At 44.0% G+C, this 17,027-nt stretch overlaps 1 protein-coding gene across 17 annotated transcripts in view; it reads left to right on the top strand.

Moving 5' to 3' along the window:
* TMEM229B (transmembrane protein 229B) overlaps positions 1–15,728 on the top strand; it is a 54,607-nt gene extending 38,879 nt beyond the window's left edge. For 6 of the 17 annotated variants that reach the window (XM_039536257.1, XM_039536255.1, XM_039536254.1 and 3 more), the window contains 2 exons: positions 2,045–2,181; positions 15,053–15,728. In XM_039536257.1, the coding sequence (XP_039392191.1) occupies positions 15,080–15,583 (504 nt within the window). In that variant the 5' untranslated portion in view covers positions 2,045–2,181; positions 15,053–15,079 and the 3' untranslated portion in view covers positions 15,584–15,728. Of the gene's footprint in view, positions 1–2,044; positions 2,182–3,694; positions 3,925–7,187; positions 7,851–8,272; positions 8,428–12,988; positions 13,131–13,181; positions 13,468–15,052 lie in introns of those variants that run through there. The other 11 variants (XM_039536259.1, XM_039536256.1, XM_039536250.1 and 8 more) reach the window with 8 other exon arrangements.
* The last annotated feature ends 1,299 nt before the right edge of the window (positions 15,729–17,027 follow it).

Genomic DNA, 17,027 nt, shown 5'->3' with positions numbered 1-17,027 from the left:
AGTGTAGGTGAGGAGACACTGCTTAAGCGAACACACCAGAACCAGAGGGTATGTGCCCTATGTGGCTCTCTACGTGCCCAAGCAGTGCCTCCCCTGCTACTTTTAGCAGGGCAGTGTCTCACTGCCAGAGCCTTTCACTACCACATGTAGCTACACACCGCAGTGTGGACACAGCCTGCTTTTCGCTGTGGCATGTAGCTACAGATACCCTCCATGCCTCCACCTGTGTAGGCCAGGCCTTAGACTCTTTGTTCATTGCTGTGCTGTTAATTTTCTCTCCTGGGAATTACACTGGGCCTGCCCGCCATGAGCACCTGGAGGTAGGCAAGCTTTGAATGGCCAACCAGTGATATAAACAGAATCTACTGGTTGAGAAATAAAGTGCCACAGCATAACCTGTTAAACACAAGAAGTTATCTAAAGCAATGAAAACAGTGACATGACATGCCTTTTGGAATCCAGTTCATAGCAGAGACTACCACAGGCTTTGGGACGAATGCTTCTTGGTAAAGTCACATCTGTAGTTAGGGAGAGCTGTGAATTATATTTTATGGGTCTGTAATTCCGATCTTGTGTACATTAGGATCCCAAGGTGGATGGGATTTATCAGTTTTTTTTTATGGGTCTTTCATGTGAGTCTGGCACTTTCAGGACTAAAAGAAGGTCCTGAAATTAGGCATCCTCCTTGCATAGAGATACAAGCAGTGTTCTTCAGTGTCCCCACTCTTCTTACAGAGACCATGCAATAGTAGGGTAGTATGCAGGAGTGCTGATAAGCGAGTGAACTTTATTTCCTCCCCCCTCACCTGACCCGGGTGAGAGATACAAAGGTTAATACACTTGTCACATAACATGGATCAGTATCCACTGACTCCTGTGGCTGTTGTTACACTGGCTGTCCCCCACCCTTCTGTCAGTGAGTGACAGTCATGGACCCTCAAAAATATTCCCACTTGACCAGGCCATTCGTTAGTGATTAAGAAGCCTCTGGGGACCAGAGTGAAGTGCTGGCAGGAGCCAACCTCTCACTCAGCAGCACTTTGCTTTGAGTAGCACAGGGTTGCTCCTGATAACCCCCCACATGTGGCCGAAGGATTTAAAACTTTGCTGCTAATACTATGCCTGCAATTCGTCTCCAGAGTAGCCTGGCTGGCTATGAATGAAATGCCAGTCTCAGCCATGGAGTCAGTCTGTCCCAACAATTCTTCATAAGCTGCTGGATTGCGTGGACAGGCACTCATGCATTATTTAATGATAGTGGCAATTAGAAGATTAGAATCAAACCCCCATTCTATTAGTCTCTGTACAGATACAAAAACTTGGTCTAAGAATGTATGTGGGCTGTGCATGTGTATGACAGATTACATGTGTGTGCACATAGACCCAGGGATGTGCATTTGCATGTGTAGATGCACATGGATGTGCAGACATAAATAAGTACATATGTTTGTGGTTCTATTCATGCCTGTCAACACATTTGGTGCACATGTCAATGTGGGTGCATGCCTGCTGGTGCCATATATAAATGTAGGATGCAGGTATGAGAGTGCTTGGGTGCCTACAGACATGTGCATGGGATGTGAGTGTGTGCATGCATACAGTACATATGCCATACAGTACAGTTATTGGTACAGTAGCAAGCATCCCTCATCCTATTGTAAACATAGAGCCTCTGTCTTCATGGCTCCCATGTTAGTGTTGCCATCTGCCAGGCTTAGTTGCAGTTTTCATTCTCTGCCCTACATTTTATGGCCCCTGGATGAGGGTAATGGGAAAGTGCAAGCTTTATACTCTTTTTACTGCCATTCTCCATGGTTAAAGTCAGTAAAATGACTACATTAATGATGATGTCTACAGGTTCTCCCTTTACTCCGTGAGCAATCACCCAGGGAACTGGGCTGGGGCTGGCTTCTGGGCAGCATGAATGGAGAAGTATTACTGTTAAAACCCCCAAGGACTCAACTCCTATGGCTTAGCTGGTAATTGGATTCATGTAATCTTCTTTGGTCATCATTCTTTTTTTATTGTATTCATATTCTCTCAGGGACAGATTTGAGAGATTGGCAGGGATCAGCTGCTGCCACCAGCTACAGGATGTACTGGACAAGACACCAGAAGTGATTGGGAAGGTGTGGGCCTTGGAATGGGAAAGAGACAGACATTAAGAGGCAATTACACAATGTAGGTTTGGGGTCTTGCTTGTATCTTAAAGTATATTCTTAAAAACATTAATATATATTATTATAAAATTTATTCTCACTTCTTTTGGTGAATGTCCTTAAAAGTTTAAACTTAGTGGTGATTGATTTAAAAAGAAATCTTTGAATAAGGAACTGGGAACTGTGAATAAAGAACCAACTTCAGCCTTGTTAAAGTTCACCTGAGCCTACACACATACACCCCATCTGGGGGAACTCTCAGCCTCCAGTCCCCCACTAATTAATTTGAAGAAATGTCCCATGAAAACCATTTTTTTTTAATATTGGCAACTCAGAAGTAGGTATGTTACCCTGAAAAGCATCCAAAGTAGGCTTGCCAGCCTCTATAGGTGTGCAGGGATGATGTGTAAGATCTGGGAGAGCCTTTGGAAGACAGGGCACAGATCAGTTGATTTGGCCTTGATCCACCACAGCATGAGAGCTTCTAGGTAGGAGAGTTTTGACAAGCAAGCAGAATGTGTTCTACATTTTTGATCACCCATGCACACAACACACACTAGCATGTTCCGCAAAGCGCTTGTGTGGCAAATCTGCCATGCTCTGTGGGTCCCACATCACCACTTCACTACTGCTAGCCTGGGTGCAGCTTGGGCAATGGATAGTGTCCAGCATCAGACTAGAATGTCAGCATCATAGTTCTCGTTCTCAGATGTGCAGGGGGGTCTTGAAAAGGGAAAGTGACTAGGACTGCATGATCTCTGCATATAGCTTGCCCTATGTAAAGGACCACATCCCAGGGTTGTTAGACTGCACTGGAGTATTGGCATGTGTGGTGAAAATATTGGTTGGGAGGAGGCAAGATACACTGGTAGAAGAAAAGGTTATTACTTACAATGGGAGAGGAGGGGAAGAATTAGCTCGCTCCCACTTCTAACTTCTGGAAGCATCTCTCTAGTCATATGTGAGGCATAAAGATGCTATCTTCCCCCTGGAATTTGGGCATATTCCTCTAGCAAAGTCAAACAAGTTTGAGTAGAGAGTTGGTTCCTGATAGGGAGGATTTGGAGAGTGGGTTGTTGATTCAGTGTGATTATTCTTCCCCCCCCACCTCATTTTATCTGCCTGGCCCACAGCATCAGCCTCTCTCTCCATATCTTCTCCCCAGATCACAGGAATGGCTGATAGTCAAATCCCAGTTGGCAAACTGGCATTTGAAGCCTTCACCTCAGTGCCATAACAGTATCCCTCTTCTTGCAGTCCTGGGCCAGAAAATCTAGCTCTGATCCTGAAACCAGGTTTCTGTATGGTAACACAGTCCTTTAAACACAGACTGCCAGGCATTTGCTTTGAAAGTGCCCTTGTCAACTGCAGATAGAAGTTCTTGGCTTCTGTCCTGTCAGCAAATTCTATGATTAACCACAGAAGCCTTGCCAGGCAAGGAAGAGAGTTCGGTACGGTCTGTTCCCAGGTACACAGTGGGGGAGGATGATGTGTAATTTCAATACTTAGCCCTTTTCTCTCTCTAATTCCATCAGCAGATTGGGAAGGAAGCTCCTAGAAGGAAAATGGTAGCACATGCTGTTAACCCTGTTCAGACAAAACATAGAATCATAGAAATGTAGGCCTGGAAGAGTCCTCGATGGGTCATCTAGTCCAGTCCCCTGCAACGAGGCAAGACCAAGTATTATCGAGACCATGAATGACAGGTGTTTGTCCAACCTGTTCTTAAAAACCTCCAATAATGGAGATTGCACAACATCCCTAGGTAATTTGTCCTATTGCTTAACTATCCTGACAGTTAGGAAGGTTTTCCTAATGTCTAACCTAAATCTCCCTTGCGGCAATGAAAGCCCATTGCTTCTTGTCCTGTCCTCAGCAATTAAGGAGAACAATTTATCACCCTGTTTATAACAACCTTTTTCATACTTGAAGACTATTATGTCCCTCCTCGGTCTTCTCTTCTCCAGACTATCCAATTTTTCAATCTTTTCTCATAAGTCATGTTTTCTAGACCTTTAATCATTTTTGTTGCTCTTGTCTGGACTTTGTCCAATTTGTCCACATCTTTCCCAAAGTGTGGTGCTTGGAACTGGACACAATACTCCTGCTGTGGCTTTATCAGTGCTAAGTAGAGTGGAAGAATTACTTCTCCTATCTTGCTTACAACACTCCTGCTAATACATCCCAGAATATTAACTGTTTTTTTGCAATAGTGTTACATTCTCATATTTAGTTTGTGATCCACTATAATGCCCAGATCCTTTTCTGCAGTGCTCCTTCCTAGGCAGTCGTTTCCCATTTTGTATTTGTGCAATTGATCGTTCCTTCCTAAGGCCAGGTCTACACTATTGTCATAAACAGATAGTTAAGGGTTAAAGTCTGTTTTACCTGTAAAGGGTTAACATGCAGTACCTGGTGACCACCTGACCAAAGGACCAATCAGAGACGAGATAATTTCAAATCTCTGTGGAGGGAAGCCTTTGTCTGTGTTTTCTTTGTTTTGTCTCAAGAACTCTTTTGAATCTAAAAGAGACCAGTCATGTCTCCAAGTTCTCCTGGAGTAGTTTCTACTAATTAATAGTGAGTATTAATTAGAAAGGCGAATTAGTCTTATGATTTGATTTCTATATTTGCAATTGTGTGTTTGCTAAAGGAAATCCTTTATTCCTGTTTGCTGTTACTTTGCTTTCACTGAGAAAGAAAGGGGGAGAGGGGATTCTCTCCAGAGATTGATAAGCTTAGACCCTATGAGTGTCCAGCTTGGGCTCATAGAGATTCTGTATTTTCTTTTTGTTCTCTTAATAAATTCTTTTCTTTTCTTTGGACTTGGTTAATTCCTTCTTCTGTGGAAATTCAGGGGAAGGTGAGGGGGGAAGAGACAGTTCCTCCTGGGTTTGATTCAAGCAGTTTTGAATCAGGTATCTCTCTCCTAGGAAAAGGGAGGGGGGAGGAAGCAGGGGGAATGGTTTGTTTCTCCTGGGTGTAAGAACTCCATGGATTTGGGGCTCTTGGAATCCCCTAGGATTTTGGGGAAGGACTGTGTCTCAATTCACATTTCCTGATTGAGTGGTGGCAGCTTACTAGATCTAAACTAGGATTTTAGTTTAGAGGGAAACCAAGTCAGGTCCCCACATTGGAGCCCAACAGTTCCAAGTGGGGGTGAGACCTTTGACATGGTGGCATGCGGGTCCTCACCTTGAAACCCCCCAGTTTCAAGTGAGGGTAGACCCAAGACAACTATAAACATCCATTGCTATAACTACGTCGCTTAAGGGTATGAAACCCCACCTCACCCCCTGAGCGACACAGTTTTACCAGCCTAACCCCTGGTGTAGACAGTGCTATGCTGACGGTAGAGATTCTCTTGTCCACAAAGCTACTGCCTCTCTTGGAGGTGGATTAACTATGCTGACACAAGAAGCTCTCCCGTCAGTGTAGTAGCATCTTCACTGAAGCACTACACTGGCGCAGCTGCATCAGTACAGCTGTGCCACTGAAGCATTTTAAGTGTAGACCTGCCCTAAGTGTAGTACTTTGCATTTGGCCATATTGAATTTCATCCTATTTATTTTAGACCATTTCTCCAGTTGATCAAGATAATTTTGAATTCTAATCCTGTCTTCCAAAGCCCTTGCAAACCCTCACAACTTAGTGTCATCTGCAAAATGTATAGGTGTACCTACTATGCTGTAATGCAAATCATTTATGAAGATATTGAATAGAACCAGACCCAGGACAGATTCCTGTGAATCATTGATGATTACTCTCTGAGTATGGTTTTTCAACCAGTTGTGCACCCACCTTATTGTAAGTTTGTCTAGGCTATATTTCCCTGGTTTGCTAATGATGTCAAGTGAGACAGTATCAAAAACCTTACTAAAGTTGATATACACCTCTACCCCAATAGAACGCGACCTGATATAACACGAATTCGGATATAATGTGGTAAAGCAGTGTAGAGCCCCGGGCCCTTTAAATCACTGCCCGAGCCCAGCTGCCAGAGCTCCAGAGGTGATTTAAAGGGCCCGGGGCTCCCCATAGCGGCTGGAGCACCAGGCCCTTTAAATCCCTGCCAGGGCTCTGGCAGCTGGGCTCAGGCGGTGATTTAAAGGGCCAGAGGCTCCAGTCGCTGCAGGGAGCCCCAGGCCCTTTATATTCCTGCCGGAGCTCTGGCAGCTGGAGCACCGGGCCCTTTAAATCACCACTGGGGAAGCCGGTCTGGTCCGGCACAGCATAGCAGCTCTTGCCGGTACGCCGTACCGGACCAAACCCGATATAACACGGTCTCACCTATAAGGCGGTGAGATTTTTTGGCTCCTGAGGACCGTGTTATATCGGGGTAGAGGTGTATATCACAGCTACTGGTTCCTCCCCACCCCTGGACCACAAAGTTTGTAAGGCTTATCCTGTCAAAGGAGGTTAGGTTGATTTGACAAGAACAAATCCATGTTGACTATTACTTATTACTTTATTATCTTCTAGCCACTTACAAATTGATTGTTTGCCCCATTATCTTTCTGGGTACCAAAATTAAGCTGTCTGGTCTATAATTCCCTGGGTTGTCCTTATTCCTCTTTTTATAGCTAGGTACTCTGTCTGCGCTTTTCCAGTCCTCTGGGATCTCTCCCATCCTCCATGAGTTCTCAAAGATAATCACTAATGGCTCCGAGAGCTCTTCAGCCAGTGCCTTAAGTATTCTAGGATGTATTTTGTGAGGCCATGCCAACTTGACATCTAACTTGTCCAGCCTGGTCTACGCTGAAGCGCTACAGCGGCCTAGTTGCAGGGGTGCAGCTGAGCCACTGTAGCATTTTAAGGGTAGATGTCTCCTAAGTCAGTGCTTCTCAAGCTATCTGATGTGGGGGACTGGCAATTTTTTCCCCCAATGTGCCAGGGACCGGTGCCATATTATTATCCTATTTGACGCTCTTATGAGGAAACTCGCTGTGAACTGGCACCGGTCCGCGGACCACCACTTTGAGAAGCACTGTCCTAAGTAATTCTTAACTTGTTCTTTCTCTATTTTAGCCCGAGATCCTACACCATTTACACTGATGTTTCCTGTGTTAGTTGTCCGATGACTGCTAACCTTTCTGGTGAAAACTGAAGCAAAACAACCTAAAGAAGAGCTCTGTGTAGCTTGAAAGCTTCTCTCTTTCACCAACAGAAGTTGGTTCAATAAAAGATATTACCTCACCCACCTTGTCTCTCTTATCCTGGGACCAACAAGACTACAACACTGCATGAAACAAAAGGAGGCACTTAACACGTTGGCCATTGCTGTATTTTCATGCTAAGTTTGAAGGCACCTATGCATCTGAAGAAGTGGGCTGTAGCCCATGAAAGCTTTATGCTCAAATACATTTGTTAGTCTCTAAGGTGCCACAAGTACTCCTGTTCTTTCACTTTAAACGTTTGAAATGTAAAGTGAATCTAGTGCTGGAGAAAGGTGCCAGTTTCACAGCCTTGAATAATTGAAGTCCTCTGGTTTTTCCACTCAACTTTCTAGAAAACCATCTCATACTGAGAGTTAACTTTAATAGCAATGATGGCATCTGGTCAATTAGGAAACAAAAAAAATATATAATTAATTCTTATTATAACAATCTATAGCCCACTAACAACCCCCATCCCAAGCTGCCTTTTTTCCTTCTTCTCTCCCCCTACCCCATGAATGGGCCACTTCACCTTGAACGGTCCCTTGAAATATGTGTTAACTTCTTATGCTAAACAGTCTGTTCCACCTTGTATTTAGCTGTGACACTCTGTGTATCTCTACACTGCAATTAAAAACCCAGGACTGGCCTGTGCTAGCTAACTCTGGATCACACTAACGGGCTATTTAATTGCTGTGTACATGCTTGGGCTGGAGCCTGGGCTCTAGGACCCTGTGAAATGGCTCAAGATGCAGCCCAAGCTCAAACGTCTACACTGCAATTAAACAGCCCCTTTGCCCAAGCACTGTCAGCTGGCATGGGCCAGCTGCAGGTTTTTAATTGCACTGTAGACATACATTCTGAGTACATTTCCCATACCTGAGGAAGAGCTCTGTGTGGCTTGAAAGCTTCTCTCTCTCACCAACAGAAGTTGGTCCAATGAAATATATTACCTCACCCACCTTGTCTCTAGAACTAATTTATATCAATCTTTGCAGGCAGCTTTCCTAACAAAAAAGTGCCCATATGTGACATCCTGTGAACAGGATGTGACTAGACAAATTACTCCAGAGGAATGGGGTTTCATCTGGAAAAGAGGACCAGCAACATCAGTAGGTAGCACAATAAAAGAAAATGTCTTTAAGATACTATGCCAATGGCACCTCACACTAGTCAGGTTAAAATAGAGAGATTAAATGGTGAAGAAATTGTGGTGAAAAAGAAGATTTTAATGCATATATGGTGGCTACGTCCAGTCATTAGAGAGTATTGGGATGCAGTCTGTAACAAAATACCATAAATTGTTAGATCTTTATTACCAAATGATCCGTTGGTAATCCACCTTGGGCTCCTTATTGGAAATGGTCAGGCACAAAGAGAAAAAGAATTCATCTCTCATCTTCTAGCACATGCTCAGCTATTGGTAACCTTTCATTGGAAAAAGAAAAATAGCCCAACTATGGAGGAATGGTTTAAATAAAAAAGTGAGGGAGGTTGTGGTTAAAATTAACACACCAATTATATACCCAGCAAAATAGAGGACAGCTAGATAATTAGATATTTGGTTATCTTTTATTCAATATTCAGACACAGTGCATTCACTTGCAAAAACAAAACTCCACTTGTCTGTTTTTTTAAATGTTAACATTTGATATTCAGCAGACCTAGTATGTCTATGTGTAATCGGAGATTTCACTCCATTTAATAAAATCACTAGGAACAACTTTGGGGTTTTAATGATGCTGACTCTGTAATTTGGCAACACCCTGTTAAATAGGAAGAGCTAATGATGACTGTAGTCCTGTATAATATCTCTTTAAACAAAAGCTCACTGTTGTAATGATTATTTGGTTCTGATATTTATATGGCAAAGATTTCTAAACATTGTAAGAACTTCCTAAATAAATAAAGTTTTATTTTTTTATATTTAAAGTGCAGCATGAGCAGTAGCCGAACAAGCTTTGCCTATGCTGCCCTCTGCCAGGGGGACCTGAAGGGATGACCGCCAGGGGTTGGAGAGGAGTGCAGTCTCTGTGCCCCATTCACTTTCTGCTGTGAACAATCAGCAATGTGCCATCTGCAGGATTGGCTTTTGGGAAGTGGACACCTGTCTTGCTGGGAATTGCACAGATATACTCCACCTCATTTCCCACCGGTGATAGAACAGCTATCAACTCTTAAGAGCTTTTTGATTACTATCACAGTCATTCCATTAGAAATCCTGTCATCACATTCAAGCTTCTTTTTGCCTTTAAGACCCTTCACAAATCTGCTCCTCCCTGCTCATTCGTTCTTGTTTCTTATCACATCTAGCCTCCATTTCATAGATTTTTAGGGCCAGAATCATGGTGATCATTTAGTCTGCTGCTTCAACAAATGGCTCCATGCTTTCTTTCAGGATGCCCCTTGCACATAAAATGCTGTCTTTGAATGAATCTGTAAGGCCCCTAATCTCGCCTCCTTCCTGTCCCTCCTCCAGAGCCACTTCTGCTGTGATATTTACAAGAAATCAGCCAAGCAATGAAGGCTAGGTGGTGTGGTGCTTGGGGATTAGATGGATTTCATAAACACTTAGCTGATTTAGAACCATTGTGTTGTGCAATTGCTAATCTGTGTAACTATGTAATCTTATTGTTTCTTGCATCTCCCCCTCACACTTCCTTTCTGTTTGTTACTCACATGTTGCATCTTGTATACAATAGAATGTAAGCACTTAAGGGTAAGCGCTGCAGCTTCCTATACATTTGCACAGTGCCTAGCAGGATAGGGTCTGATTTCATTTGGGGCCATTAGGCATTACCAAAATCCAGCAAAAGAGAAATGCAGGCCTTGTTTCGGAATCTTTTAATCAGCAAGGAACCTCAGGGGTTAGATGTAGAGCTGGTTGGAAATTTTTCAATGGGTCATTTTCCCGTGGGAAAATGCTGATTCACTGCTGTTGAAATGTTCTCTGGGAACATGTGAATTGCCTCAGATCTTCCTCAGAACATAGGCAGGTTTCAAATCTCGCATGGATTCTTGCCATCCTTAGTAGCCTCAGTGGTGGACTGCCCTGGAGTTGGGACGCTTGGGCATCCAGGCCCTATGGCTGCACAGCAAGTCGTCTGGGAGCCAGGGCCAAGCTGAGAGCTTCAGAGCTTTGGCTTCCAAGAAGATATTTTGATTAGAAATTTTCTAAATGAAACATTCTGGTTATTTCAAAAAAAAATTTCAGAATTGCCCTTCTGCAGGAAATTTTGAAGTTGCTACTTTTCATTTTGAAACAGTGACTTTTTTTCTCTAAAAATGTTGGAATTTCTCACAGAAAGGGGCATTCTGACTTTCAAACAACTCTGGTTAGGAATTGATGGGGTTGTCACTTGAGGCATATATATAGGGATAATGTCACCACAGAATTCGCTGGGAGTTATGTACAGTGGTGTGGCTGACACTGCTGTCAGTTGATAAGTGCATGGTTACCTGGTTCATTCCCAGCACAGCTGATAATTGTGGGCAGTTGAGTTTTCATTAGTGATTGTCACAAGGCTCAAAAAAGACCAGTTATGGTCTCTCTGGTGAACTAGTTGCTAGTGCAAAGTATGGCCTGCAGGAGGCCTGTGTTCAGTTTCTGGCCCCAGTCTCCCATTGTGTGAGAAGAGAAGAGAGAACGTTGACTTGGCCTTGGGTTAGTCCCTGGGATGGATAATTATCTAATAAATATGGAGTGTATATTATCAGTAAAGAATGGCTTTCCTCTGAGAGCACCACAACCCAGCTCTGGGAATGCTGGCAGTGCCCTGGAAGGAGTGCAGTTTTAGTCTGGACTGAACACCAGATGCACCTGCACAGCAAAGCTGGCCACCAGAAGGGGGCGCTGCTAGATGGACACATCTCCCTGCGTGTTTGGTCACCAGTGGGCAGGCATACGGCAACAGGACTTGAACAGAAGCAGTTGTGACTTTGAGAGAAGGTGCTTACTGCATCTTTCAGTGCTTCTCTTGCTGTTTTATTTTGTAAGGCCCCAGAACATTTTGAAAAGACATTTCTGAACTTACTAGAAAGAAAGACCTGAGTTTGCAGAAAGCATTGGGGCTGTAAGAGTTCTCAACCAACAGAATGCAAACACAGCTCCTACGGAGTGGGGAGGAAGTTAGAAAGGCTTATGGAAATTATTTAAAAGAACCTCAGCCCTGGACTGTGTCTTCCCCTCTCCACTCCAGACAGTGATAGCTCCCTGTGCCTTGTTTTCCCTGGATAGGAATAGTTCCTCTGATCCTTCTCATAACTCCTGTCCTTCCTCAGACACTGTCCTGGCCTCCCCTCACCCCATCTCCTACTCCTAACTCTAACTAGTAGGTATATATATCAGTTTTCTCTTGAAATCCTGTGAAAATGGAGGAATGATATGAAAACTCATTGGCCCAGGTCTCTCAGCTGTGCTGAGAAGGAACCAAGTAACTGCACATTGAATAACTGCTGGCAGTTCCCCATATCACCCTCAGGAACATTAGTGACATGCACTGCACTGAAGCTCTCAGTGGAGATGTTACACCTACACACGTCTCAGGCAACAACCCTATTGCCCTCTAATCCTCAGAGTTTCTTGGTTGATTAAATCATTTTTTTTTTGTGGTTTAGCTTGTTTTAATTTCATAATCATAAACTTAACTCTGCAGTGCAGCAGAGACTTTGAAGAAGATAAAAAAAAACAAAATAGAAATGCAGCAGTAAGTCAGTCAACACAACAAGAAAGGGGGCTAAACACCATGTATGTTAGCCCCAGCCCAGGAAGAAAAGGGGTTTTTAAAAAGGAATTTTAATTTTATGACAGCTGCCCACAGTGAGTATCTCTTCTTCTTTCTTTTGGTTTTGCTTGCTTTGCTCCATGGCTTGCCATTGCCTTCACCATCCGCCCTTTGCCTTTGCCAAAGACAACATGACAACATGCCCCCATCCAGTCACTCTTAGCTGCTGTGCAGATGAAGAACTGGGATGATCCATTTGGGCCAGCATTTGCCATAGACCTTAGGTTAGGGTCTGAATGGCTCAGAGAATTTTCTAATGACTTTGTAGTCTTTCACTTGTAGGTCAACCAGTTTGATATTGACCCAAAGTCTGCAGCACCTGAAGGCTGGTCAGCGGCCTATGTAAAATGGGTTAGTGGGAGGTACGGTATGGCTTTGCAGGTATCCTGTCCTCAGCTCCCTCTGGCTTCTTGCAGTAATTCGTTCCCATGCCAGAATACTTAAAGTAAGATCCCTCTAGTTGGTATCATTTATTAATTCTTATTGGCACTTGGTCCACCCAGTTCCAAGTAAATCAGGAGACCCACAGCCACGCTTCTTTGGCTTGTGCTGTGATTAAAGCAGGGGTTTTTCTCCATGACTGAGGAGTCCCATGGCCCCCTGCTGGGGGCTGGCCTATACTGTGATTAGAGCCAGTTTCCAGCTCTACGTCACAAAGCACCTCTTCTCTCCTTTGGTTCAGGGGGGCCCACAGCCCTTCTGGGGCTCTGCTTGGCAGACAGGCAGTCTCCTTTCTGAGCTGTCTGCCTGTTCTCCTCCTTTTAGCTTTCTGGGGGCTTCTCTCTTATCTCTAGGTCTGAACTGACTTTTAAGCATATGACCTACCTGTTATGTGGCTACACTAATTTTTCCCACCTGAGGAGGAGGGTTGAATGAGTCATAGGTGAGGCTGGACCCATTACCTCATAAAGGAGCCAGTCACCCTGTGACAGTGGGTCTCAGTTCATTACCTAGTGGGACAGGTGCGCACTTCATAAAAAACATCATGACAGTGGGCGCTGGTTGGTCATCTTAATGGCTCTCATATAAGAGTGAGTGGGCCATGGGCACTCATTTGTCTTCCCTATGTTCAATACTACCCCAATCTTTCTCCTTTCTCAGAAACAAATAGCAGATTAACCTCCTCTCCCCACAATAATTTTCCTTCTCTTTATGCCATTTTTAGGTAAATCTCCTCCCTCTGCCCTCTTCACTCTGTCCATTATTTGGATGCCTTTTCTCCTTTGGAAGTCTTCCTTCTCTCCCAAACAAATCCTTCTCTCACTCACCTCCTGCCAGTACCTCACCTCCAGTGCAATTTCATATTGTATAGAGAGAGGCATCATGTTACAGAGCAGGGAGGTTTTACACTCTCTCTCTATGGCATTGGTAAGACCACACCTGACATTCTGCAGTCAGTTCTGGGTATATTGTACCATAAAGCTGTCCAGAGGGCGCCTGAGGAAAAGTTAGAAAGCAGCATCTGAACAAGGGACTGGAGAAACTGATTTTTAAGAATAGATTTAAAAAAAAGTGAATTGGTCAGATTCGTTTCTGGTGTAACTCTACTCAGGTCAATGGAGTTACACCAGGATGAACTTGGGACAATGTGTATAGCAGGGGTTGGCAACCTTTCAGAAGTGCTGTGCCGAGTCTTCATTTATTCACTCTAATTTAAGGTTTCGCGTGCCAGTAATACATTTTAACGGTTTTAGAAGGTCTCTTTCTATAAGTCTATAATATAGAACTAAACTATTGTTGTGTGTAAAGTAAATAAGGTTTTTAAAATGTTTAAGAAGCTTCATTTAAAATTAAATTTAAAATGCAGAGGCCCTCGGGCTGGTGGCCAGGACCCGGGCAGTGTGAGTGCCACTGAAAATCAGCTTGTGTGTTGCCTTCGGCACCCGTGCCATAGGTTGCCTTTCCATAGTGTATAGCTTGGCTAAGCAGTGATAATTTAAGACATGATAAATCTCTACAGATATTTGAAGGATGTAATAGTAATTGTTTGGGAGGGGGAGGGTTGAACTTGTTTAGGGTGATGAAGAAGTTATTCCATTTTAAAACCTTTTTCTCCACCCTCATGTCTCTTCCTGTAACTTACACTCCAGTATACAGACACAGGGTCCTTGTTCCAAACCCCCTCTCAGCATCACTAACTATATCTCTACCTGCAGCTTTCCTTTTTATTCTCACCCTTTATGCTTCCAGAAGCCAAACTTGAACGTATTTCAATAGATCTCTTGTGCCTTTTGACTGTAAATCAGGCAATTCTGTATTATATCAAATGCTTCCCTCAATCCCAGATATCTTATGTCTGCCAGTTCCTTAATGTACAGCAACGGTTCAGTTGGACAGGGGCAGGTGTAACAGCTGAGAACACTCCTCTTTGTTTTTCTCGCTAGCCAGTTAAAAGGACACCCTCAAATCCCTGTTGCTAAACTGAGATTTCTGGGGGCATGAACCATGGAGGGCACCATGAGGGTCTAAGATTATTTCAATACTTTACTTGCCTCATCTGTCCTATATTGCCTGGGATTCAGCAAAGTGGGGGTCAGTGCTACTTCTTTCAGAACTATAGGACTTTTTCCTCCAGCATTCTTCATAGTATTACTTGTTTCCAGTAAGCTGATTTGTAGTCACGCTACCCTTCATCTCCCTCATTACCACTGAGTACCAGCGCAATCCAAGTCCTCCTGGTAGCGCATTGTGCAGGAAACCTGCACTGCTGCTGACTGATAGCCAGCCTCTTAATCACCAATCTGTCAGCTTTCATCAGCACTAAGATTAATGCTAGGAAGAATGAAACCACCTAAAGTTTTTTTCATCTCTGGTTAATCCCGTCATCAAAAGGGATATGTCTCATTTCTTGACTTTTCTCTTGTCGATGTTGTTAATGTACTCGTATTCCTCCCAATGAGATGAGACCCAGTGATGTCCTTATTGATTTTCTGCATGTCTTTGTTCCTTTCAGAGTTCCAGCTGGGGACTGTGTGGAAGGATGGCTGCTGCAGAACCCCTGACTGCCTTCTCACGGTGGTACCTCTATGCCATTCATGGCTATTTCTGTGAGGTGATGTTTACGGCTGCCTGGGAGTTTGTGGTCAACTTTAACTGGAAGTTCCCAGGTGTCACCAGTGTCTGGGCGCTCTTCATCTATGGCACCTCCATACTCATCGTGGAGAAGATGTACCTGTATCTGAAAGACAAGTGTAACATTTTAGTGCGATGCCTAATTTACACCCTCTGGACATACCTTTGGGAGTTCACAACTGGCTTCATCCTGCGCCAGTTTAACGCCTGCCCTTGGGACTATTCACAGTTTGATTTTGACTTCATGGGCCTAATCACCCTAGAGTATGCCATCCCATGGTTCTGTGCTGCGTTCATCATGGAGCAGCTGGTTATCAGGAACACCTTGCGCTTGCGATTTGATGAAAATGCTGAGCCAGGGGACCCCACCGCCACAATCGCCTTGGCCAACGGCCATGTCAAAACCAATTGAACAATAACCCAATACCACACTTAAAGTGAGAGAGCCCACCCACATCCCAGACTGGTCTCAAAGACTGATACTTCCTGTACGATACACAATCCCCTTTATGATGGGGGCATGCATGGGATATAGCAGAATAAAAATGGAACCAATAGATTTTCTATGGACTTTATGTTTTTGGCCATAAGAAGCAGTGTCAGCTACTTGTTGGTTAGGTAGTTTCTGACTTTTAAATTATTATGGAAAAAAAAGTCCTGTTAGCTGCATTTTACTGGATGTGGAAAAATGAGAGAAAATGCTACAGTTGAAATGTATACAAAAAACAAACTAGTGGATGGGCATAGACGCCCCGGCTAAATTAGTGATTTGGCTTATTCCATTAGGCAATATTCAGGTGCTTGCTTGCAACCAATACCTCCCATGGGACCTGAGATGCTGCAGGATCAAGGAAAATCCATCTGCTGTTGAGAACGACCCAACAGTGGTGCTCTACTGGGGAGATAGACAGCGCCCCCTCTCGCGGTCTCCCTGACCTTCCCCTGAGGTTCTTTATTGCACCATAGTATGTTATGGTGCTGGACATCTTGCTGGATTTATATGAAACTTGTACTTTTTGAATTTTCAGTCCTGATGCTCACTCGAGAGTTTTCCCCACTCCTTTTTATAAATAAAAGGCCTTTTCTGCCGGGTGAATTCCACCATACTCTGTGCAATCTGAATCACGGCAAAGTGGCCAAAGAGAGAAAGAGCTCAAGTCTTCCCCTCACAGTGGAACTCATCACAAGAGCTGCTCCAAGCTCCAGCTCCATTTCCGACCAGGCAAACCCAATGGAGATGTAAACGCCACCTGGGGTTTTCTGCCTTCCTTCCCAGGGATTTCTCTTTCACTAAAGATGCTGATGACTTAATTCTGACTGTAGCCCCTTGCACTGCCTGATGTCAAAGTCCTCATTTGACTAAGGCAGCAACCAGGAATCAGTCGGAGTCCTCTGGGACAGACTATATCGCCTGTGTCTGTTTCCTCCTGCACCAGTTGATCTTGTCTCAGCTTGGCCCAGTGTTCTTTTCTGAGTACTGACTTTATTTTCCCTTCCCAAATGCTATTTTAAACTAAGTACAGCAAACCCTCTCCATAAAGCTGATTTGGAGCAGCACAGGATGTGCCTCACTGCCTGATATCAGGGAGTATGTTAAAAAAGAAAGTTTCTAAGGAGCACAGTAGCGCTATTCCTCAATTTCTTCCAGATGAGGATAAGGTTGGGTTGTGAGAGGGGCAGCAGGAAGGAGGAAGGGCTGCAAGGTACTGTTGCTCTATTTTAGAGCTATCTCAGCTAAAGAGAGTTTCAAATTTAGCCACTTGGAAACAATTCTGAAGCTACTGGGGCGGTGGTGGCATGAAAGATGCATAGCTGTGGCAGCCACACATTAATTGTTTGTCCTGAGGACTCTTCTT

Source organism: Mauremys reevesii, linkage group 4, assembly GCF_016161935.1.
Source record: "Mauremys reevesii isolate NIE-2019 linkage group 4, ASM1616193v1, whole genome shotgun sequence".
Classification (NCBI taxonomy): Eukaryota; Metazoa; Chordata; order Testudines; family Geoemydidae; genus Mauremys; species Mauremys reevesii.
The sequence above is the reverse complement of the archived record's forward strand: the minus strand, read 5'-3'. Positions and strand labels throughout refer to the sequence as shown.